Below are 24996 nucleotides of genomic sequence, written 5' to 3' on the forward strand. Positions count from 1 at the left end.
AAGTAGACACCTTCCTCGACATAGATGAAATATTTTGTCAATTCACTTTCATCAAATGGCAGTTGTGCTCTAACTTCTTCGGTCCTCCAACGACGTGCATCTTCTTGGAATGATTCAGATGGCTTCTTCTGCATGTTCACCGGGGCGAATCTATCTAAGGTTATCTCGGTATTGAATCCAAAATGATTCATGAATTCTCCGGCCATATCTCGCCACTCTCACCAACTCCAAGGATCCTGCCTAGTATACTAGCTAAGTGCCTCACTGGTCAAATATCTGATGAATGACTTCATTCTCAACTACTCGCTCCTCCCAACACCTACAGGATTAACACGGTAGGATCTTAAACAGGAATGGAGGTCGCTTATCCCGTTGAAGACATCAAGTTTAGGCGATTTATAACTCACTAGCAAGTCAACATCATACATAAATTGTCAAAATCAAGGCTCTCGTTTCCTCAAGCAACTTATAGGTTCTTCATTTATTTCCTCAAACTGCGCAACTGATCGGCTATTGAGTCATCCTCCTTAGCCCTTGTATCATTGTAAACAACTAATTTTTTACTGCACCCGAATTCAATACTATTTTAGGGTAAATATTTCTTTTAGGTCCAATATTAATATTTCAAACTTTTATCTTACTTTAATAGGTTTAGTTTGGAAAATTTTTTAAAAATAATTAATAACTACAAGAAACAATGTTCACATACTTATAGTACACATTTTATTTCTATTTATAAAGAGAAAAATAAAATTTACAAAAAAATATTTGGTTTCTTCTAATTTGAATTTTAAATGTAAGCCATGGTATCTTTCTTAGTATAGTTTAAACTATAGTGTAAGTATTTAGTTATCTTATGTATATAATATTTAAGTCTAAAAATAGTTGGCTAATATTTTTAGCTATACATTTTACTTTCTTTTTTCTTCATTTAAAAAAAAATTAATAAGTAAGAGTTATTTAAGAAAAAAGGCAATTAACGATAAAGAACAAAAAAAAGTTACAAAATAAACAAACCAAAAGATTAACTCCTATTTAATCTAAATTCCCTACAATTCCCACACACTCACGTCTTTTTCCCTCAACCCCTCACGTTTACTCAACACACACCCCACGATTCTGTCTCTCTATAGGTGTCTCTTAAATTCACACACTGCACAATAAAATCTTCACTTTCAGCACTTAGAGAAAGGGGGACCAGATTGAGAGCAAATAGGAGAAATAGATCAAAAGGAGGCTGGGGGGACGAAAAAGCAGAGAGCGAAAAAAGAAAGAAAAAAAAACCTAGAGTGACTAAGAGCAACTCCAACCTTGTCTCCAAAATAGAGATTTTTCGGGAAATTTCACTCCAATCCTTCCTCATTTTTGTCTCCAAAATGGGCAGTGAATAGTGTCTCCCCAAATTTGGGGACACACTATTCATCTCCTCATTTACTATTTCCCATTAAAATATTATTATTTTTATTACTTAAATTTTTTATTTATCTTTTTATATATACTTAATTATGTTTATATAATATATTTACCTAATTAATTTTTCATCTTAACTTTAACGTATAATTTTAAAAAATTAATTATCGTGCATCTATTTTTTATGTAAAATTGGTAGTTAATTTTATTATGAGTTATAATTGTATGAAAAAAATATAACCATCACAAAAAATGAAAGGTGCAAATATAAAATATTTGATGTTGCTACATGATATAATGACTACATGTATTATACTGCACAACATGATAATCGAGAATGAGCGTGATCTTAATGCACCAATTCAAGATAATTTGGAAGGTCCACCTCCAACACTAGAAATGGCAGTAGATGAAATCAATGATTTCAAGAATTTTTAGCTCGACATAGAAGAATTGGACAAAGATGCTCATTTTACACTTCGTAATGCATTAATAGATCATTTATGGGAGAATACTAGAGGTTGAAATTGAATATTTATGTAGTATTTCGAATGAATTTTATCGTTATATAATATGTATTTAATTAATTTTATATCGCAATGATTTCACTTTTATTTGAATTATTAGTTAATCTATAATAATTACTTACAAATTATATTATTTAAAATTTTATGGAATTGTTTTAATAAAAATTATAAATTAATGAAAAAATAAAAGATAGAATTTGTTTAATAAAAATTAAAAAATAAAATTGAAATGAAAAGATAATAATATAATATAAAAAAGAGAAGAATATAAAAAAAAAATTCTTTTTTTTGGAAAAAAAATAAAAAAATAGTTAGAGTAAGTTATCCCACAATGGAGAAATCCCTTCAAGATGCTATATGAGATTAAAAAAAAAAAAGGGACAGCCGCAGCTTCTCTTCATCATCATCTTGAAACAGCTGTAAGCTTCTTCCCCATAAATACACTCACAAAAATCGGCCTTGAAACTACCCTTAAATTCCAGCCCCAAGCCCAGCTGAAGACAACCCTCAAACTGCCACCAAGTAAAGCATCATCTATAGCCACCTCTTTGACGCCAAACACAAGTCAAAATCCAGCCGCCTTTTAGCTACAAAAACCCCCCACCAAAACGTTCTTAAAACAGCCATGAAAGCTGGCCACCATCACAACTCATAAACAACACCAAAACTGATCGAAAATACAGCGAAATTCCAGTAAAAATCCAGTCACGAAATCCCCAAAAAGCAGCTCGAAAAAGTCCCTAAACTCACCCCAAAAACGCTGCCAGAAAACCAGTTGAAATACATCCTCAAAACAGCCATAAAACAGCCTCAAAACAACCCCAAAATCACCTCAAATCGACGTGAAAATCAGTTCCAGACAACCAGCCAAATACCTGAAATTTCAGCGTCCAACTGCCATCCAAACCCAGTCGAAACAGTAAAGCTTTCAATCGAGGTCGCCGGCGAGTTTGCGATGCTCCGTTCGTGGTCTCCGTGTGACGGGTCTATTCATTTCAACTTCATCGCTGTGTTCTTCTTGTAAGCCAGTTGAAAGATCTTTGATAATTTGAAAAGTTATAAAAGGTACTTCATTGTTCTACTCTTACGTTTTTTCTTATTTATATACTTAGTGATGGTTAGCCCGTTGTCCACTCTTTACCCAGCTTAATTTATCTTTCCAAATGTTAGCTTGTTGTTTGTTAATTTTAATTTTTAATTTGATTTCTACTTATTTATAAGTTAACATAGTCTATTTACACGATGTAACAAAAATCAATTCCAAGTTATAATAGTAATTTCATACTTTTCCAATATCGAAACTTAAAAACCAATCCAACATTTTTTTTTTTGGAATTTACCAAATTTTTTCATATTCCACAGAAAGGAAAGGAAAAAACATTAGAAAATTGTTCTCCCACACTTCACGAAGTCATGACAAAATAGGTTCAGCATTTGTAGTGCAGGAAAAATTTTTCCAAATTAAAAATTATTGGGAACTTGAACAAAGATAAAAGCAAAGGTCAACTTTGCTCTTCAAGTTGAAGATGTAAACCTTTAGCAGTAGTTTTGCAAAAATATTTAGTGCATCCATTATATGCGCAAATATAAATTATCATGCCAAACTTCTTTGTAAAGTTTATAGTTCATATGCTTTCTGATTTTATTAAACAAGCATTTATTTTAGTAGTAACCATAGACGAAAGTGACAATCTTCACTTTAAGAATAATAGTTAAAACTTAGGATTTAAAAAAAAATTCTTCGCCTTTGCAATATTTTTTTTTAGAGGAGCTATTATTTTTATAACTCTTTAACTTAAGGTTTAACATTAATTTAAATTACTATAATTTACTGAAGAAAAAAAAGACATATTGGTTAGTCAAGCAAAATATAGAAGAGCCGAGAGCTGTGTGAAATCTAGTCCCACTTGTCCATCAAAATTTTCCACATGTCTACATCAAAATTAAAACATAGTAACCCTGAAATGTCATAAGTGCCACTTATCTGTAAGCATATTGGAAAGCCTTTAAGCAAAGCAGAGATGTTGGCCCTAAGCTCCTCTCGTTTGTGGCTTCTAAATAGGTAGTAATGTTGTTGCATTTTTTTTTATTTTTGTTTGTTTTGGTTGAAAGTATGTTAGCCAGATTAATTTTCTTTTCATTATTTGTTGCCTTTGTTCAATATAATTTCAATTTTTAAAAACTTTCCATGTGTCTAGATCCAATATAGAATAAGTCACTTTTGATAGTTGACAATAGAGAGGGAGAGGGAGAGGGAGCTATAGAGAATTTTGGGGTTATTAGTGAATTAATAAATTGGGACAATATGCTGAAATGTTGTCAAGCCCATTCCATTGAATAAATATCCATATGCTGGCCCAATTGTATGTAATAAATAAAACTCTATCACCCCTAACCAAATACCAATCATGAATACGTTAGTATGCTTTTAGGCACGCTCTTAATTAATCAAATCATCGTGATTATGTATACGTTCGCGTGATATAATTACGAATCCCAAATACAACCAAAGTATGCGTTCATGCAACTTAAAAATAATAAAGTATTATTAATTGTGTATACGTACGCGTGACATGATTCTTGACACGCCAAACAAAATGAATACACATACGCGTGATTCGTTTCAAGATAATTCCATCATTACAAATAATCAAGCAATTAAAAACGATTTAAGGAAAAAGTGCACAAATTTTCCTAGAACATAAAATATCCAGAATTAGTTAAGCCAGGTATAATTATTAAAATGACCGTGTTAGAACCACGGAACTCAGGAGTGCCTCACACCTTCTCCTGGGTTAACAGAATTCCTTACTCGGTCTTCTGTGTTTCGCAGACTTAAACAGAGTCAATTTTCTTGATTTGGGATTTAAAAATAAATTTGCGACTTGGGACACCGTAAATAATTATTCTAAGTGGCGACTCTTAAAAAATAAAATAAATTAATCCCATTTCAATAATATCACTTTAATTTGAAAAACTCCTTTCCCCGAAAAAAAGGAGGTGTGACAATCATTTTCCAACTCGGCATACTAGTCTATATCAAATGGGACTCTGGCCGTGATGAGTGTTGTGAAAGTTGGTTCCCCGATTGCATATACTGGTGGAGCATATCTCTCATGTGTGGTGACATATGCCGCTAGTATGTGCTTCACATTTAGGTTGGTAAATGTGGTAGCACTCTGAGAGAGGGTGTAAACATGATTAGTTGTAGTTTAGGGAATTTGAGTGGTGGGGGCATAGTCTGGGATGTATGGTGTTATGGATGGGTGGGGTGGATTAGCTGGAGTAACGGGCAGTATGATACAAGGAGCAGTAAGGGGTGTTGTGCTAGTAGTGGTGACCAGTGTACTTGCATGTGGTTGTGTGAATGATGGAATATGATCAAAAATGGGTGAATCGAAGGATGGAAAACGGGGTGGGTTTTGCAAGGTTGTTACGGCCAAATTCGTTATGTCCTTGACATGTTGCACTTCTCTTCTTAACATTTCTATTTCTTGCTCTAGGCGAGTGATGTACTCATCATTCTGTGTATTATCCCCTCCTTCTGAAGCCCTAGGAAAGTCTGTGACAACCAAAGCACCTCTTGACGGGTTCGTTGCCTCTGTGTTAACCATTTTTCCTTTGGATCTTAGGGTGTAAGGTAGCCCCGTCAATTTGACAATCAACACAAATTAACCTTTGTTTTGGGGATAAAGATATAAAAAAACGAGCAAAAGGAGAAATAGATGAGAGAAGTTAGTTGGAGATAACATGATTATTATGTTATTACATAGAGTCATTTAGCTCAAACCAAGTATCATATCGGACAAATAAAATGTGTCATATTATATAAAAGGGGGCCTCTTTATGCCAAAGGTAGGTCAACATATTAAGTAGTAGCAATAGATTAATCCAAGTTGTTTAACCCATTTCAGATTTGGGGCAAACTTAAGTTCTTCTTTCATAAGAGGGACGAGCCCTGATAGTTTAAATAACGATGCAAAATATGGCTCAAAAGGCTTCCGACGAAGGTAAAATGATTCCTGAAATGAATATGCTAAAGTACAAAGTACGACCTCAAAGGCTTAAAAAGATTGTCTGGGACTGGTCACTAAAATACTGCAATGAACGGGTTGTAAAATAATTGACAATGAAAATCTCTTTATTCCTCAACTTTTGAACTTGTCTAGAAAGAATGGCAATCGGAATCTCCTCATAAGTCAATTCTTCGTTAACTTCAATAGCCTTCACTGGGAAGATGAGCGATGGATCTCCAACCACCTTCTTCAACATAGACACATGAAACACCGGGTGCACTTAGGACATCTCTGGAGAGCGTACAAGCCACTTGACCAACCCTCTGCAAGATTTTGTATGGTCTGATATATCTTGGACTCAATTTTCCTTTCTTCCCAAATTGCATTATGCCCTTCATGAAAAAAACTTTCAAAAATACCCAATCATCCTCTCTAAACTCCAAATTTCTACGACGCACATCCAAATAGGACTTCTGGCGTCTCTGAGCGATTTTTTCAACAACTCCTTAATAATGTTGACCTTCTCCATAGCCTGATGCACGAGGTTTGGCCCTATCAGTTCTGCTTCACCAACCTCAAACAAACCAATGGGAGATCTATGTCTCCTACCATATAGAGCTTCGAATGGCGCCATCTGAATGTTGGCATACTAGCTGTTGTTAAAGGTAAATTCTATGAGCAAATGATCATCCCAGCTACCCTTGAAGTTCAAAACACAAGCACGCAACATATCCTCAAGCATTTGTATAGTCCGCTCTGCCTACCCATCGGTCTGTGGATAGTAAGTTGTACTAAGATTCAATTGTGTACCCAAACCTTGCTGAAATTTCTGCCAAAAGTTAGTTGTGAACTGCTCTCTCCTCGATCTGAGATGATGGAAACTGGAGTGCCATACAATCCGACTATTTTCTTGATACACAACTGAGCATAATATTTTGTTGTGTCGTTAGCCTTATTAGGCAAGAAGTGTGTTGATTTCGTGAATCGATCCACAATCACCTAACTCAAGTCAAACTTGCGAGGCGTGCGAAGTAGACATACCAAAAAGTCCATATTGATCATCTCCCACTTCCACAGTGGAATCTCTGTATTCTGTGCCAAGACATCGGGCCTTTCGTGCTCGGCCTTCACTTATTGGAAATTCGGGCATCTAGCCACAAAGTCCGCTATATCCCTCTTCATGTCATTCCAGCTATAGATTTCCTTAAGATCATGGTACATCTTCGTAGAGCCTGGGTGTACGAAATATTTGGAACTATGAGCCTCGGTCATGATTCTCTCTCGAAGACTATCTACATTCGGAACACAATCGCACATGGTACCTTAGTGTACCATCATTCATTCAAAGAGAAAAAGCCGTGATTTTGTGTTTATGAATTTCCTTCTTCAATTGCACCAGAAATGGATCGTCATATTGTTTCTCCTTAACTTCAACCACTAGCGATGAGTCGGCTCTATGTTGCATAATTATCCCACGTTCACTAGAGTTCGCAAGCCGGACTCCCAAACTAGCCAACCGGTGAACTTCCTTAGCCATCGGCCATTGGTGTGCCTCCAAATGCACCAGACTACCCATAGATTTCCGGCTAAGAGCATCCTCCACAATATTAGCTTTCCCCGGATAATAGAGAATGTGGATATCGTAGTCCTTGAGTAACTCAAGCAATCTCCTTTGCCTTAGATTCAACTCCTTCTGCTTGAAGATATATTGAAGACTCTTATGGTCCGTGAATATTTCTACATGGACCCCATACAAATAATGACGCCAAATCTACAATGCGAACTCCACCGTCGCAAGCTCTAAGTCATGTGTTGGATAATTCTTCTCGTTGTTCTTGAGTTGCCTAGAAGCATAAGAGATCACCTTGCCATGTTGCATTAACACACACCCAAGTCCAACCCTTGAAGCATCACAATATACAATAAACCTATATGTACCTTTCGGTACGGTCAACACCAGTGTCGTGGTCAGCCTTGACTTCAACTCTTGAAATCACCTTTCACAAGCATCTGACCATTGAAATTTGGCTACCTTTTATGTTAACTTAGTCAATGGAGAGGCAAAAGAAGGAAATCCCTCCACAAACCTTCTGTAATACCCCGCTAAGCCAAAGAAACTACAAATCTCTTTCGAAGTTGTGGGTCGAGGCCAATCCTTCACATCTTCAATCTTCTGAGGATAACCTTGACTCCCTCAATAACAGCAACATGTCCCAAGAAAGTGACAGACTCGAGCCAAAACTCACATTTCAAAAACTTCGCATACAACTTGTGCTGATACAGAGTTTGAAAAATCGCCTTGAGATGATTGACATGCTCCTCTCAACTTTGTCAATTCACAAGAATGTTGTCCATTAGCACTATCACAAAAGAGTCGATAAAAGGCTTGAAGACTCTATTCATAAGATCCATGAAAGCTGCAGGAGCATTCGCTAGCCCAAAAGACATAACCAGAAATTCAAAGTGCCCATACCGAGTCCTGAAAGTTGTTTTCGAAATATCCTGCTCCCTAATCTTCAACTGGTGATACCCCGATCTTAAATAAATCTTGGAGAAGTACTTAGCCCCTTGCAACTGATCAAGCAAGTCATCTATCCTGGGCAGCAGGTACTTATTCACTATTGTGACCTTGTTGAGCTGTTGATAGTTGATACGCATCCTCAATGACCCATCCTTCTTCCTTGCAAAGAGAACCAGTGCACCCCAGGGTGACACACTCGGTCAAATGAAACCCTTCTCTAGCAGGCCTTCAACTACTCCTTTAGTTCCTTCAATTTTGCAGGAGCCATTTTATAGGGTGGAAATGATATTGGTTGCGTGCCCGGCAATACATTGATCCTAAAGTCAATCTCCCTATCGGGTGGGATTCCAGGAAGCTCATTACGAAAGACCTCTAAAAATTCATTCACAACCGGCATGGACTCAAGTGTCGGTGCCTCAACATCAGTGTCCGTGACTCGGACCAAATGGTAGATGCACCCCTTGCTGATCATCTTCACGGCATTAAGGTAAGAAATAAACCTACCTTTGGTACAACACCGTCCCCCTTCCACTCAATGACTGGCTCGCCAGGAAACTTAAACCTAATGGTTCTGGTTCGGCAATCAAGCTTGGCAAAACATGATTAAAGCAGTCCATCCTCATTATCACATCAAACTCCACCATCCCCAAATCAATGAGATCGGATGTGGTGCCTCACCCATGCATAGTGACAATACAATCACTATAAACCTCTATGGCCACAATAGAGTCGCCAATTGGAGTAGATACAAAGAATGGCTTACAAAGATGTTCTGGTACTATCCCGAATTCCATAGCAACATAAGGAGTGACATACAATAATGTGGAACCAGGATCTATAAGAGCATACATATCATGAGATTGGACAGTCAGTATACCTATGACGACATCTGGAGAAGCCTCAGAACTCTAGCGGCCTCTCATAGCATATAACCTATTGGGTCCTCCCGGAGTAACTCGAGTCAGAGGAGGTGCTGCAGAAGTAGTAGCTGCTGAAGTAGCCGGTTGTACCACACCTGTACCAGCATTCTGACTGGACGAAGGGCAACCTCTCTGAATATGACCGCTAAGACCACACCCATAGCATATGGGAAGGTTCATGCAGTAGACTCCCGAGTTCATCTTCCCTCATCTAGGGCATGAGGTTCTCTGCCGCGGCTGGAATCTCTCGCGTGACTAAACCTACTGGTAAGACCCCCTTATTGCCCTGACTAGGCCATAAACGACTCCACTGAGCTGACTAGGCACTAATGGCAGTGCACTGGATGAAGACTGAGCAAAAGACTATAATGGTTCAGATGACCCTCCCTTGAAAATTGCCCTTCCACCACTACCACCACTGAAAGAACCACCAAATTTGCTCGCGGAACGGACCTTCTTGTTACCATCTCGCTCCATTTTGTTATTTAATTTTCGAGTCTTTATGGCTTGAGAAAATGCCACCATCTTCTCATAGTTCATATCAGAATTCAAGGTGGCTATAGAGGCCTCAGGCCTTGCACAAACTGGCGCACCCTAGCCTCCATATTGGGCAACATGTAAACAGCATACTTGGAAAGATCCACAAATTTCAGATGGTAGTCCCACACACTCATACTACCTTGCTTCAAGCACTCAAATTCGGTGGCACGGGATGCCCTAGTCTCGGCAGTCAAGAAATGATCCATAAAAGCACCCGCAAACTCGTTCCGCTCTGCCGGAGGGCTACCCTCCTCGCGGAACTTCTCCCACAATTCAAACCATGAATACGCCCCTTCTTTCAAGTGATAGGAGGCCAATTCCACTATTTCTGTCTCAGTGTCATGCATCACATAAAGAGTCTTGTGCATCTCATCAATAAATTCCTACGGGTCCTCCTCGGACTTAGTACCCGTGAACACCGAGGATCCAACTGAAGGAATCTGTTCACCCTGGAACTAGTTGAATCCCCTTGATGGCTAGAGGAAGTAGATGTGGCATTCAATCTCTAGGCCTAGGAAGCCACTATCTAAGTCAACAATTGGATGGCTCCCCTAAGGTCCCCATCAGAAACACTAAGACCGGAGCTTGAGGCTGGAGGTGGAACTGGAGTATCAGTTGGAGGAGGAATCTGTATATTTTCAACAGGTGTAGTAGAAACATGAGGTATTGTAGTTGGGGGAATGTATTCACCCCGTGGGTGCTCACCCGCAACATCTGGTATTGTATTTTCTACCACTCTTGGTGTGGCATTGGCCCTTTGGCCACTCTTCGCCTTCTTCTTAGGCACCATGTACTGAAAAACATTAGAACAACGCACGAGTTAAAAAAAGGTCAGTCTTTTAATCAAGCTCTATCACACGATCTAAAGTATCAAAGAAGGGTGACATTCCTAAAGGCCCAACTAGACTCCTAATTATAGGTGTGGTCGACTTCACACTAATAATAAGGACTCTAATTGACACGGCTCTGAGACATCCTAGGACTTTAAAACCTTAGGCTATGATACTAAGCTTGTCATGCCCCAGCCTTGGGGAGCGAACCCGGCGCTCAACTGAGTTACCCCAGTCGGGCAAGCCTACTTAGTGCCTACTATCCAACCTTGACCATGAATAATTTAAGAATAAATGACAATAGATAGACAACGAGAGGATAAAATGTACATTACCAATTATCATTACTTATAGGAGCTTCATTTACAATTACCAAAACATTACAAGTTCATAGTTTAAAAGTGGAAACATCCGACAACTACAACATTTTTTAGTTTGTTTTTCCCCCTTTTTAAAACATAACCCACAGTACATCTACGGAGCATCTAATTGAACATGAGTGCAATATGAAAGTGTCGGTATCAAGGCAGCTATACTTCAAAATACAATGTACAGGAATCAAAATGACATAAGGCCCCGATACGGAGTAGAGCTCACCGAGTCAGCTGAGAGGAGGGTACGCCTATTAAGAACTGTGCCACCTGCTAAGGAACCACCTGCATCCATTGAAGATGCAGCGCCCCCGACAAAAGGGACGTTAGTACATCTGGAATATTACTAGTATGTAAATCTAAGTACCCTCACATGGAATGGAATTCCAACATAAGCAGAGTGAAACATTGAAGCAGTAAGAATATCAAATAATATTTAGGTACCAAGTTAAAACATATTAAATTTTCAAACAAGCATTAACGTTTTCGGTTGGGAGATAATTAGTTACGGACACACCACCATGCACATGGCATGGAGTCCCATCTCACCCCAATCGGCTAGGTCGTCCCACCCCAATGTATGTGTTGACATAGAAATACAAAACCACCATGTGCACGGCATGGTGTCCGATCTCTGCCTGATCAGCTAAGCCATCTCACCACAATGACATGTGGATTGATATGGTATTTGTTAGCTATCAATTTATCCCAATCAAGGGGAATAATCTCAACATAATATTAAAGGGATTTGTAGCTCAATCAATCCCTACACCGGCACGGGTAGCTTCGGGATTAGGCCTTTACAACCCACCCTTCCTCGGTGACCTGACGATCCTCCCAAAAATATTTCTATATAAAAGAAATATGTTCATCTCATAACTTCCAAAAAATCTTTCATTTCATTGTCACTCTTGGCCATACATGATAATTTTCATTCTTGGTACGATGGATGCATTTCATATTTCATACTTTCATTCTTTTACTTGTTACGGATCATCATCAAATGTTAAAGAGAATTAAGACATTGGAAAAATCATAGCTTCAACTCATAAGTTCATAAGAGCTCAAAACACATTGGAACTAATTAGAAAAGGAGAGCATAGTGATTTCAATGGAATGATGGATTGAGTTCATAAGTGGTTGATAAATCAATCATACTTGAATTATTTCCCAAGGGAGAGCATGACATCATGAGGTCAATTGAGACATGACTTGGGTAAATAAGCATTTGATACATCAATCGTTTGTGGCAATTTAACTCAATAAGGATAGGAAGTTGGACAAACCATACTTGGAATTCATAAGGAGATCATGGAATCTAATTATACGGAGGGGGTTTAGCCAACATACCTCAAATTTGTCCCTTAACAATACTATGATGGTCCACCACACTATATAACTTCAATCTATAATAATGCAACACAATTGTACCAATATTAGTAAGGATGTTTTACATATTGCTCACTTAGGCATTATGTCAAGCATCTAGTGTGCACATTTCTCTACCACCTTCATGAATGATATTTCTTCATTCAATACTCACTCTTTGCCCCACCAATTCATACTACAACCAACCATAGATAGTTTAGGACCTCCAACAACGTATTCATATCTTACAATTCACTCCCAACTAACAAATACATCAAGCAAACACTTCTCATTCTCTACAAATTCTCAAAATTTCCAATTCGTTAACTTATGTCTTCCAATCACCATCTCATAAGTTCTACCTCCAAATTCCTACTCATATGTTCATTATTAAGCCATGCATGCAAGTCCAATGAGATGGAATTACCTTTTGGGGGTAAATCTTGCAAAGTCCTCACGTGAGCTCTTGGAAAGATTCCTTGAAAATCTAATGATTTCATGGTGGTTTGAGTTAGTTTTACTATGGAATTGATGGGATAAAATACCAAACTAGTGGGTATTACTCATCTTGAAGATAGGAGGAGTTGAGGGTCCTGAGTGAGGGGAGAAAAGCTCCAAAAATGGGCGAAGTGAAATAGGGGAAAAATACTATTGATATGAACTTTCTTAAAGTCCGGTTGGGCGCCGGGGGAGGCACCAAGCGCTGGCTTGGGCGTTGGTCCAAAAATGGCTTCTGGTTTGGGTGCCACAGGAGGCGCCACGCGCTGGCCTGAGCGCTGAATTTTTCTGTCAGACAACCTTCAGTAAAAATATCATAACTTCTAGTAGGAATATCCAAGAGTTGCACGGTTTGAAGCGTCAGAAACCATACTCAAGGAGCTTTCATTTGTAGGTAGATCAGCCTATTAATCTTTACACTTTGGTAGTTTTGCTCGTTTGAAATTGGATAATATGTAAGCTCTCGAAACATTAGTTTGTCATCTAGCTTCCAACTTAGCTTTGTTCTAGGGCTTTCTTTAGACATAAATTACATTAAATAGGCCTATCACACTTATTATCATGACAAATCTAAGTTGTTTCTATTCCATAGTCTCTTGTGGGAAGCAAAACAGTAGTCTTAAATCATTGCAAAATTTTACGGGGCCTAACAAATAGGCATCAGAATGCAATTTGATAAGGCAGCTAATATAGTCTCTTATCGCGATATGTGGGGCAACACAAGTTATTTTTTATCCTAAAATTCTTGCTTCGCCTCATTAAGGATAGTTTGGTCCCAGATCATTTGTACCTAGTATAGATACATGAAAAATATATTTTTGAAAGGACTTTGACCTACGAAAGATTGGGAGAGAGACTAAGGCTTGAATACTTATTGAGTTTTAACTCAACAATTAATTAAATACGCCAATTTTGGGTTGAACGTTGGTTGTAATATTTTCTAGATTTAATTCATTTAAAACTATGTATTTCTTTTCACCTATGGAATAGTTTTTCACTATGGTTTTGACAGACATGGTGTTTTAAGCATTATTTATAGATTTAAATCTTGTTTATTTGTTTGAATTGATTGATGGAGTTTGAATTAGGTTGGAAAATTATTCATTATTTTGTTTGATGGAAAGAGGATAGTTTGATAAATATCTTACATTATATTGTTTAGTTTCAATTAGTGATCCTTCAAGTAAGTGCAAGAGCCTTTTGAATTATTAATTGAAATAAAATAAAAAAATATTCGAGAGGAGTTTCTCTTGAAACCATCTGAATCAATATTTTCTTGCATATGTACACAACGCTTCATATTGGTTTATTTCATAGAGATTAAGTTCATTCGAGAGAAGAATCTTAATTTCAAGAACTATCTAATAAACTATTGAATTTGTGAGAATCAATAAAACCTCAAAGGTGAATATTGAACAAAGTTAGATCTTAGACAACAATATTGCACCGACCATGTCAATAGCTCTATTTTCTCTCATTAATAATTAATCGTTGTTTCTCAATTCTCATCTTTCATGTAATCGTTTTATTTGTGTACAATTTTACCTGGTTACTCATGGCTCATAACCGCATCAATATAAATAATTATTTCTCTTGAATAGTGCTAAGGCAGGAATTAGTTAAACATTGTTTTAATTAATCCTTATGGATATGATATCTTTCTATATTATCTTTGATGCAACACAAACTTATTTTTATAGTGTATATTTTCATAAGGATATACATATTCAACAAGAGGAGACTAGGCATGAAGTTGGCTATATCTAACTGCAATGGGAAGATACAGGTCTTTATTGATGACGTTGAGACTCTTATGGACACAGAACAATAAGTTACCTAGGAGTTTTTTCTTCATGATTTTGGTAAGAGTATGATGGACACTTTAGTCTATGACAAGTGTGATGCAATGGAAAGGTTAAAGCTATGGGATAACCTGCATTATTTAGCAAATGATATGGAGTTGCCATAATTTGCAGGAGGTGACTTTATTGCAATTTTGTCAGGAGAGGATAAAATAGGAGGATTGCTAGTCTGTCCTTTAGAATATGAAGATTTTGCATTTTGTATAAACTCCTATGAGCTATTGGATTTAGGGTTCAAGGACAGTCCATTCACATGGTGGACAGGAGGTCAGATTAGGAGTGCATCTTCAAGATATTGGATAGACTACCTTGAATCAACACTTTCAGAATTTGTTCACACAATTGGAGGTAGAGAATCTCACAAGAGTATGTTTTAATCATGCTCTATTGTTTCTTATTTATGGAGACTAGACACAATAATTTATTAGAATTTTAGGCTCTTTAACTTCTAGGTACAACATGATATATTCTTGGACATTGTTAGGCAACATTAAAAAGCAGATTTTGTAGGTGATCCATTCCTGGTGTTTAAAGAAAAGTTGAAGAATGTGAAATTTGCATTATCCAAATAGAGTAGGTATACTTATGGAGACATCTTCAAACATATGGCTATTCTTGATGACATTATGGAGATAAATGAGGAGCAGTTTGAACTAGATCATAGTGTTTCTAGTCTAATGGTACTACATAGAGCACAAGTTGAATTGAAGAAATACCTTCACCTTGAAGAATAATACTAGAAACAAAAAGCTAGAATAACATAGTTTGTTGAGGGTGATAGAAAATACCAGGTTCTTCCACAACATCAATGGAAGGAGGAAGAAACTATATCTTAATAGAATTCAAAACTCTATTGATGATTTGCTTGAGTCCATGGATTTAATGTCTTCATAAGTTATTTCTTTCTACCAAAATCAATTTATTTGAGAGAAGTAGTCAATTTAGATTAGTGTGATGGAGCATGTCCTAAATTTGGTATCTCATGAGGATGACATGAGATTGTGCACTTGTCCCACACTAGAAGAAGCTAAGAAAGTTGTATCTGCATTTAGTGGTGGAACTGCTAGTGGTCCTGATGGATTTTCTAGCATTTTTTATCAAGCTTGATGTGATGTTACAGGCAAGGATGTACATTCACTTGTTCACTCATTCTATGATGGACATGTGCTACTAAAGTCCACTACTCACACTAATACGATCCTACTACCTAAGAAACCAGTTGTGTAGACATTCTTAAATATGAGACCATAAGTCTCAGTAACTTGATTAACAAGGTGACCTCCAGGGTGGTGAGCGATAGAGAAGCTGCTTTGCTCACTCGTCTCCTACAACTATTCGAATTTGTAAAAGGGAGGAATATCAATAAGAATTTTTTACTTACACAAGAGATTGTCATGGATATTAGAAAGAGAGCTAAACCTGCCATGGTAATGATCAAATAGGATATGGCAAAGGCATATGATAGATTGTGTTATGATATCTATTAAAGGTGCTTAGGTACCTAGGATGTGTGGAGTGCTTTGTAGGCATGATATGGAGAACAATATCAAATAATTGGTACTCCGTATTATTGAATGGCCAGGCTACTGGATTCTTTCACTCTACTAGAGGGGTGAAGTAAGGAGATCTTTATCTCCTGCATTATTTGTTTTATCCGCATAAGTTTTGTTTAGGGCTTTCAACTCGTTATTTCATAATTAAAATTTCATAAGTTATGGCATGCCTAAGTGGAGTAGTAGTTTGAATCACCTCTTTTATACAAATGATATTATTATTTTTGCATCCGCTGAGAGAGACTCCTTAGAGATGATAATGGATACATTGCACAGGTATGAAACTATGTCTAGACAAAGATCAATAAGGAGAAGATCTCATTCTATATGCATCAAAATATAGTAGATACCCTGTATGAAACAATTCAAGATACAATAGATTTTGTGAGAGGGCAGTTTTCCTTCACATATTTGGGTTATCCTATATACTGCACAAGGAAAAAAAATATACTATGATGATTTAATTGGAAAGGTGAAGAAGAAGTTACAGACATGGAAGGGGAAGTTATTATCCTATGAAAAATAGGTGGTTATAATCTCACGTGTACTTCAAAGTATGTCAATACACTTGCTCTCAACTATTGACCCTCCTAGATATATAATTGATAAGCTTCATAAAACATTTGCTAGAGTTTATTAGAGTACTAAGGAGGAGAGAAGAAGAAGAAGAGATTGGTCAGAATGGAAGAACTTATGCTTGACTACATAGGAGGGATGATTGGTGTTCAGGTTTTCATATGATGTCTCCAAGGCACCTTTTGCTCAGCTCTGGTGGAGGTTTAGAATAACCAAATCATTAAAAATTTTATGTGGAACAAATTCTGCAAGAAACTATTCTTTATGGATCTACTATGATACAGTTGATTTACATGTATACCTGACATCTAGACCTAGAAATGTATTTTTCTCATGCTACCTGATATTTAACCTACTTTATCCGTGTTGGACTTTAACTGTTACACTTGAAAGCATGCCTAAATTACTGAAATGTGGATAAGTTGAACTTGGTATCATTAAGCTATTGTTTCTATAGTTTATTCTTTATATTCTGAATTGTTATCGGTATTGGTATTGGATTGTTGTTCTGAGTTCTTCACTGTTTTCAACTCAAGGATAGTGTTGTTACTTATTGAGTACATTAGGTCGGTTTTACTCATACTACACTCTGCACTTTGTGTGCATATCCAGGTACATCCGTCCGAGGTGATTATGAGACTTGAGTTTTGCTAGCTTTTGGAGACAACGAGATAGCTGTCATATCGTTCGCAGTCCTTGAAGTTCTCTTCTTGTTATCTTTTATCTTTACTGATCTTGTATCCGGACAATTGTGTTGGAGGATTTGCTTGTACCTTATTATTCAGTAGTGCTTGGGTGCTCGTTGACACCACATTATGAGATTGGTTATAGTAGCATTTTGGCTTTATTCTCAGATATTTATTGATATTCTTCCGTTATTGGGTTATTAGACCATGTTATTCCATTTTCATTAATATCATGTGATTGTTGGCTTACCTAATAGGTTGGGTTAGATGCCATTATGACTTGAGAATTTGGGGTCATGACAAGTTTGTATCAGAGCACTAGGCTTAGGTCTCACGATTCATGAATAAGTTTAGTGGAGTCTTGTGGATCGGTACGAAGACGCATGTACTTATCTTCAAGAGGCTATCAAACTATTAGGAAAGTTCACTTTCTTACATTCTTATCGTGTGAATTTGTTAATTCCGAAGTTTGAGGTGAGGACACAGCGGCCGGATCAGGCGGACGGCCACCAGTACCACCATCTAGGGCCGCGAGAGGCCGAGGCGTCATACTACAGCTAGAGCAGCACCTGTGGAGCCACCAATTGCTCCAGATGAGTGGTTGATACCAGATGTTGTTGAGTCGGTGGAACTAGCTCAGGCACCAGTTATTCCCATTGTGATCCCAGGCCTTCAAGAGGCCTTAGCCCAGATTTTGATTGTGTGCACGAGCCTAGCACAAGCAGTCTCAGTTCCAGCTGCACCAGCCACTTCTCAGACCGGGGAGGTGCTTAGACTCCTACTGCCCGTACTCCAGAGTAGATAGCTCAGGAACTCCAAACACTAGGGGTACTACCAGTCCAGACGGTTGCTGCTACTCGGGCCGAGGTTGGCCCACTTATGAGTGATGAGGAGCAGATGAGACTAGAGAGGCTTGGGAGGCTCAAGCCTCTAGAGTTCAACGGGGAGGAGCCAGAGAATGCTCAGGATGTCTTAGACCAGTGTCAATGGATTCTTCGCACAGTGGGTATTTGGAGACCAATGGAGTTGCATTTCCCACATTTCAGCTGATTGGGGCAGCCTACAGATGGTGGCATGCCTATGAGTTAAGCAGGCAGTTGGCGCAGCGCCACTTTCATGGTATGAGTTCTCCATTCTTTCATTAAAGAAGTTTGTCCCACAGACTCGTAGGGAGGAGCTGCGTAGAGATTTTGAGCAGCTACGCCGGGGAGATATGACTGTGACCCAGTAGGAAATAAAATTCAAAAATATGGCTCGTCATGTTATATGGCTGGTTCCCATAGAGAGAGGGAGGATCCGGAGGTTCATTGATGGCCTAAACTATGGCCTACGTTACAGTTTGGCTCGGGAAGTCGAGACAGATGCTAGGTTTGACCAGGTGGTCTAGATTTCTAGGCGCTTGGAGTCGGTTCGCAGGCTTGAGCGTGAGGAGCGGGAGGGAAAGAGGCCCCATAATTTTGGTGGTTTCAGTGGTACCTCACCTGGAGGTCAGTCACATCACAGTAGAGATCGTCCGTACAGGCCGACTTAGATGGCTCGTCCAGTTCAGTATGGTACATCATCTAGTCATGGTTCATATAGTGCTCATCCGGGTCAGTCATCTTTCAGTGCCTTCCCATCTCAAAGTTCATCCCATGCTCCATCATTTCAGGGTTCGTCAGTACCGGGTTCTTCCATTGCTATTCTAGTTCTCGGGGTCCGATTCATGCCCCACCATCATTTCCATCTAGAAGTTGTTACGACTATGGAGAGTTGGCGCATGCGAGGTAGTATTGCCCATGTCACTACAAAGGTCCAGTGCAGCAGGGAGGCCAGCCTATGACCCCTGCACCAGTTGCTTCATCACCCACTCAGCCAGGTCAGGGTGGGACTCAGACTGTTCGAGGTCGACCTATAGTGGGAGGTCATTCAAGTGGTGGTCACGCTCAATGCTATGCTTTTCCCGCCAGTCCAGAGGCAATTTCTTCCGATGTTATGATCACAGGTATTGTTTTAGTGTGCCACAGAGATGCTCCCATAGTATTTGACCCTAGTTCCACTTAGTCATATGTATCAGCGTACTTTGCTCGTTATTTGGATATGCCTCGTGATTCCTTAGTTACGCGTGTTCATGTATCTACGTCGGTAGGCGATTCTATTGTGTATCTTGATGAAGGAGGGTAGGGTGATTGCTTATGCTTCGCGCCAGTTGAAGCCTCATGAGAAGAACTACCTCATTCATGATGTAGATTTGGCAGCTATTGTTCGTGCATTGAAGATTTGGAGGCATTATCTCTATGGCATGTCCTATGAGGTATTTATAGATCATCAGAGTCTACAACACTTGTTTGAGCAAAAGGATCTAAATTTGAGGCAGCAGAGATAGTCAGAGCTGTTAAAAGATTATGATATCACCATTTTGTATCATCCCAGAAAGGCCAATATGGTGGCCGATTCCTTGAGCAGAAAGGCTATGAGTATGGGTAGCCTTGCATATATTCCAGTTGGTGAGAGACCGCTAGCATCAGATGTTCAGGCCTTGGCCAATCAGTTCATGAGGTTAGATATTTCAGAGCCTAGTCTGGTTCTAGCTTGCGTGGTTTCTCGGTCTTCTTTGTATGAATGCATCAGAGAGCGTCAGTATGACGACTCCCATTTTCTTGTCCTTAAGGACACAATGCAGCACAGTGATGCCAAGGTGGTTTCCATTGGGGATGATGGGGTGTTGCGAATGCAGGCTCAGATTTGTGTGCCCAAAATGGATGGGTTACGTGAGTTGATTCTTGAGGAGGCCCACAGTTTGCGGTATTTCATTCATCCGGGTGCCGCGAAGATATATCAGGATTTGAGGCAACACTATTGGTGGAGGAGAATGAACAAATATATAGTGGAGTATGTGGCTCAGTGCTTGAACTGTCAGCAGGTGAAGTAAGAGCATCAGAGGCCGTGATGTTTGCTTCAGAGACTTGAGATTCCCAAGTGGAAATGAGAGCGCGTTACCATGGATTTTGTTGCTGGGCTCCCACGAGATATGAAGAAATTTGATGCAGCTTGGGTTATTGTGGAGCAGTTGACTAAGTTTGCACATTTCATTCCGATTGTGACTACCTATTCTTCAGAGCGGTTGGCTGAGATCTATATCCACAAGATGGTTCGCCTTCACGGTGTGTCGGTGTCCACTTTTTTGAACTGGGCAAGCATTTCACATCGCAGTTTTGGAGAGCAGTGCAGCAAGAGTTAGGCACACGGATTGAGTTGAGCCCTACACGGACGGACAGTTCGAGTGTACCATTCAGGTCTTGGAGGATATGCTACGCGCTTGTGTTATGGATTTCGGGGGTTCTTGGGATCAGTTTCTACCGCTGGTAGAGTTTGATTACAACAACAGCTACTAATTGAGTAGTTATATGGCTCCTTATGAGGCCTTATATGGGTGACAGTGTCGTTCTCCAGTTGATTGGTTTGATCCGGGTAAGGCTAGGTTGTTGGGTACTAATTTGGTGCAGGATGCCTTGAAGAAATTTAAGCTGATTCAGGATCGGCTTCGTACAGCACAGTCTAGACAGGAGAGTTACGCGTATCAGAAGGTTTGCGATGTTTCATGTATGGTGGGAGAGAAGGTATTGCTTAGAGTTTCTCCCATGAAGGGTGTGATGAGGTTCGAGAAGAAGGGCACCCTTGGTATATTGGCCCTTTTGAGGTGCTTGAGAGGATTAGGGAGGTGGCCTACAAGCTTAAATTGCCACCTAGTCTATCGGGTGTTCACCCGATATTTCATGTTTCTATGCTTTAGAAGTATTATGGTGATTCATCTCATGTTTTGAATTTCAGCACGGTCCAGTTAGATGGGAATTTGACTTATGAAGTGGAGCCGGTGGCCATTTTGGATCGGCAGGTTCGAAAGTTGAGATCAAAGAATATAGCTTCAGTGAAAGTTCAATGGAGAGGCCAAGCAGTCGAGGAGGCTACTTGAGAGACCGAGCGAAAGATGCAGAGCAGCTATCCACACCTATTTGAGACTACAGGTATGATTCTAGACCCGTTTGATGACGAACGTTTGTTTAAGAGGGGAGAATGTAACGACCGGACCAATCGTTTTGAGTATTGTAGCCCCGTTCCCCCATTTGTTGCTTCTTGTATGTGCATTTGTGGTTATGTGACTTGCTGGGGTGGTTGGTTTGGTTCCGAAGATATTTCGAAGTGAATTGGGACACTTAGTCCTAAGGTTGGAAGCTTAAGTTGAAAGAGTTTATCGTAGTTTAACTTTTGTGTAGACGACTCCAGAATGGAAATTTGATGGTTCCAGTAATTCCGTACGGTGATTTTGGACATAGGAGTATGTCTGGATATTAATTTGGAGGTCCGTAGGTCGTTTTGGCTTGAATTAGAGAAAAATGGAAAGTTGAAAGTTTAGAAGGTTGAGAGGTTTGACGAGAGTTGGAATAGGTTTTGGATTTTGGTTCTGGGAGTTGGAATAGGTCTGTTGTGTCATTTATGACTTGTGTGCAAAATTTGAGGTCAATCGAAGTTGGTTTGATATGTTTTGGCATTGGTTTTAGAAGCTGGAAGTTCATTAGTTTCAATAGACTTGAATTGGGGTGTGATTCGTGAATTTGATGTTGTTTGATGTGATTTAAGGCTTCGACTAAGTTTGTATCAAGTTCTAGGATGTGTTGGTATGTTTGGATGGGGTCCTGAGGGCCTCGAGGGTGATTCGGATTGAAATCGGGATGAGTTTTGGACTTAAAGAATTTCTGCTGGCTTCAATTCTGGTGTAACCGCACTTGCGAGGTTTTAGCCGCATGTGCGGAGCCACAGAAGCAGACAGTTGTGCGCAGGAGTGAGATTCTGGGATGCTGCTGGGTCGCAGGTGCGAGGAATATGCCGCATCTGTGAACCTGTAGTTGCGTGTTGCTTCCGCATAAGCGGAGGAGGAGCTAGGATTAGGAATCCGCAGAAGCGGACACAAGTGCACAGAAACGCGCCCGCAGGTGCGATGGATAGTCGGCAGAAGTGGAAGGTGACTTGGAGCATGACTCGTAAAAACGGAGAAGTTTCGCAGGTGTGGGCTTTGGACCGTAGATGCGGTAGGGTGGAGTTTAAGGGAGTTCCACATATGCGGAAATTGGATCGCAGAAGCGGTTCCGCAGAAGCGAAGAATGGATCGCATATGCGAAATGAGTGGCAGTGTTATATTTCGAAGGGTTTCGAGTTTTCTCTCATTTTTAGACTTGTGGAGCTCGACTAGGGGCAATATTTGAGAGGGATTTCACTAGAATTCAAGAGGTAAGCGATTTTTGATCACTTTTATTCATAAATATTGAATACCCATTGATTTCTACACCTAGATTATGTGTGTTTGAGGTGAAACTCGGGGGATTTTGGACTATGTATTTGAGAGTAAGATTTGGGGATTTGAGGGTTGATTTGTGGTTGGAATTGGACGATTTTGGTATGGTTGGACTTGTAATTGAATGTGAGTTCGGATTTTGTGAATTTTGTCTGGTTCCAAAGCGTGGGCCTGGGGTTGACTTTTTGGTTCACTTTTTGATTTTGGTTAAAGATCTTAGCTTTATCGTCTAGAATCGATTCCTATAGCTTGTATTGATTATATTAAGTTATTTGTGACTAGATTCGAGTCGTTCGGAGGTCGATTCACGAGGCAAGGGTTTGTTGGAGCATTGAGTTGCGCGCTTTGAGGTAAGTAACACATCTAAACTTGCATTTGAGGGTATTTAACCCTAAGGATTATGTTGTATGATAGATATTGGGGTGACGTACATGCTAGGTGACGGATGTATGTGCATGCACCGGTTTGTTCATGGAGTAGGGAGGCCTTTAGGCTATTTCTGGGCTTCTTTTGCTATCATATCATGTTTATCCCCGTGTTTCCTCTACTTGACTAATTATATGAACTATGAATCATGTTAGACATCATGTCTAGGCTATGTGCTAAGCGTTTAAGACTTGTTAGGGCTATTTTTGTTATCCCTGAGCTATGTATCTTATTTGCACACATGTTCTTAGTCATGATACTAAATCCGTGAATAATATCTCTATCTCAGTACTTCTTATTTGATTCCTCACATGTTGTTGATACCGCTTAAGGGTAATTCTGTTAAACTGAATATTTAAAATATGTTTATCTGATACTTGAATGGTAAATGACTGAGTTTGGGCCTTAGAACCGGTTTGGTATTGATTTTGAGGTGACGCGTACGCCATGACCACATTGGGATAAGTGTTATTATTTTGGGGAGACGCGTATACCAGGCCTCATTACTGGGCTAAATGATTATAATTAGCTCTTGGGCAGGATCCGCCCCTCTGGAGTCTGGCATGCCAACAGTGGGCGCAGGCACAGTATTTTACCTATGTGCTTGAGGATGGGTAGTTATGCTAGTCACCCATATAGTGCTAAGTGTAAATATTCTTGATGGATCCACTGTGATACTATTGATTTACATGTATACCTGACATATAGGCATAGAGATGCATTTTTCTCATGCTACCTGATATTTGACCTGCTTTATCCTTGTTGGGCTTCAATTGTTATACTTGAAATCATGCCTAAATTACTGAAATGTGGACATGCTGAACTTGGTATCATTGAGCTACTATTTCTATGGTTTATTCTTTATATTCTGAATGGTTATCAGTATTGGTATTAGATTGTTGTTCTGATCTTGTCACTGCTTTCAACTCAAGGTTAGTGTTGTTACTTATTGAGTACATTGGGTCGGTTATACTCATACTACACTCTGTACTTCGTGTGTAAATCCAGATACATCCAGCCGAGGTGATTATCAGACTTGAGTTGTGCTGGGTTTTGGAGACTACGAGGTAGCTGCCATATCGTCCGCAGTCCTTGAAGTTCTCTTCCTGTTATCTTTTATCTTTACTGCTCTTGTATCAGGAAAGTTGTATTAGAGGATTTGCTTGTACCTTGTTATTTAGTAGTGCTCATTGACACTAGATTTTGGGGTTGGTTTTAGTAGCATTTTGGCTTTATTCTCATATATTTTATGATATTCTTCCGATGTTGGGTTATTAGATCATGTTATTCCATTTTCATTAATATCATATGATTGTTGGCTTACCTAACGGGTTGGGTTAGGTGCCATCACGACTTGTGAATTTGGGATCGTGACATTCTCCCATCATGCTCATTTCAAACTCGCTTTACATGAGATGTGAGAATTCATTGCACAAATCAGAGTTGGCACTTCCAAAAATGATATCATCAACATATATTTAAATAATAAAATTACCTGATGATGATCGTTTGATAAACAAAGCCGTATCGATCTTACCTCTTGAAAAACTGTGACCAATAAGA

General features: G+C 39.1%; 1 protein-coding gene and 1 long non-coding RNA gene across 2 annotated transcripts; both read left to right on the plus strand.

Annotated features, from left to right (window-relative positions):
• Positions 1-2311: 2311 nt before the first annotated feature.
• On the plus strand, positions 2312-17813 carry LOC104110600 (uncharacterized). The gene is made up of 2 exons (XR_689502.4): positions 2312-3002; positions 17605-17813. It is a non-coding gene; the product is annotated as an uncharacterized lncRNA (long non-coding RNA).
• A 2845-nt stretch (positions 17814-20658) lies between these two features.
• On the plus strand, positions 20659-21630 carry LOC138892258 (uncharacterized). Its single transcript, XM_070175962.1, has 3 exons — positions 20659-20808; positions 21098-21244; positions 21451-21630. The coding sequence occupies exons 1-3, from the start codon at positions 20659-20661 to the stop codon at positions 21628-21630; spliced, it is 477 nt and encodes a 158-aa protein (XP_070032063.1).
• The last annotated feature ends 3366 nt before the right edge of the window (positions 21631-24996 follow it).

Source organism: Nicotiana tomentosiformis, chromosome 5 (assembly GCF_000390325.3).
Source record: "Nicotiana tomentosiformis chromosome 5, ASM39032v3, whole genome shotgun sequence".
NCBI lineage: Eukaryota > Viridiplantae > Streptophyta > Magnoliopsida > Solanales > Solanaceae > Nicotiana > Nicotiana tomentosiformis.

Excerpts from the sequence above, each read along its gene's own strand:
- LOC138892258 (XM_070175962.1), top strand. The coding sequence starts at position 20,659 with ATGGATTTTGTTGCTGGGCTCCCACGAGATATGAAGAAATTTGATGCA. Across the intron at positions 20,809-21,097 it reads AGATCTATATCCACAAGATG|TGTCGTTCTCCAGTTGATTG; the intron begins GTTCGCCTTCAC and ends TATGGGTGACAG. Across the intron at positions 21,245-21,450 it reads AGAGTTACGCGTATCAGAAG|AAGTATTATGGTGATTCATC; the intron begins GTTTGCGATGTT and ends TCTATGCTTTAG.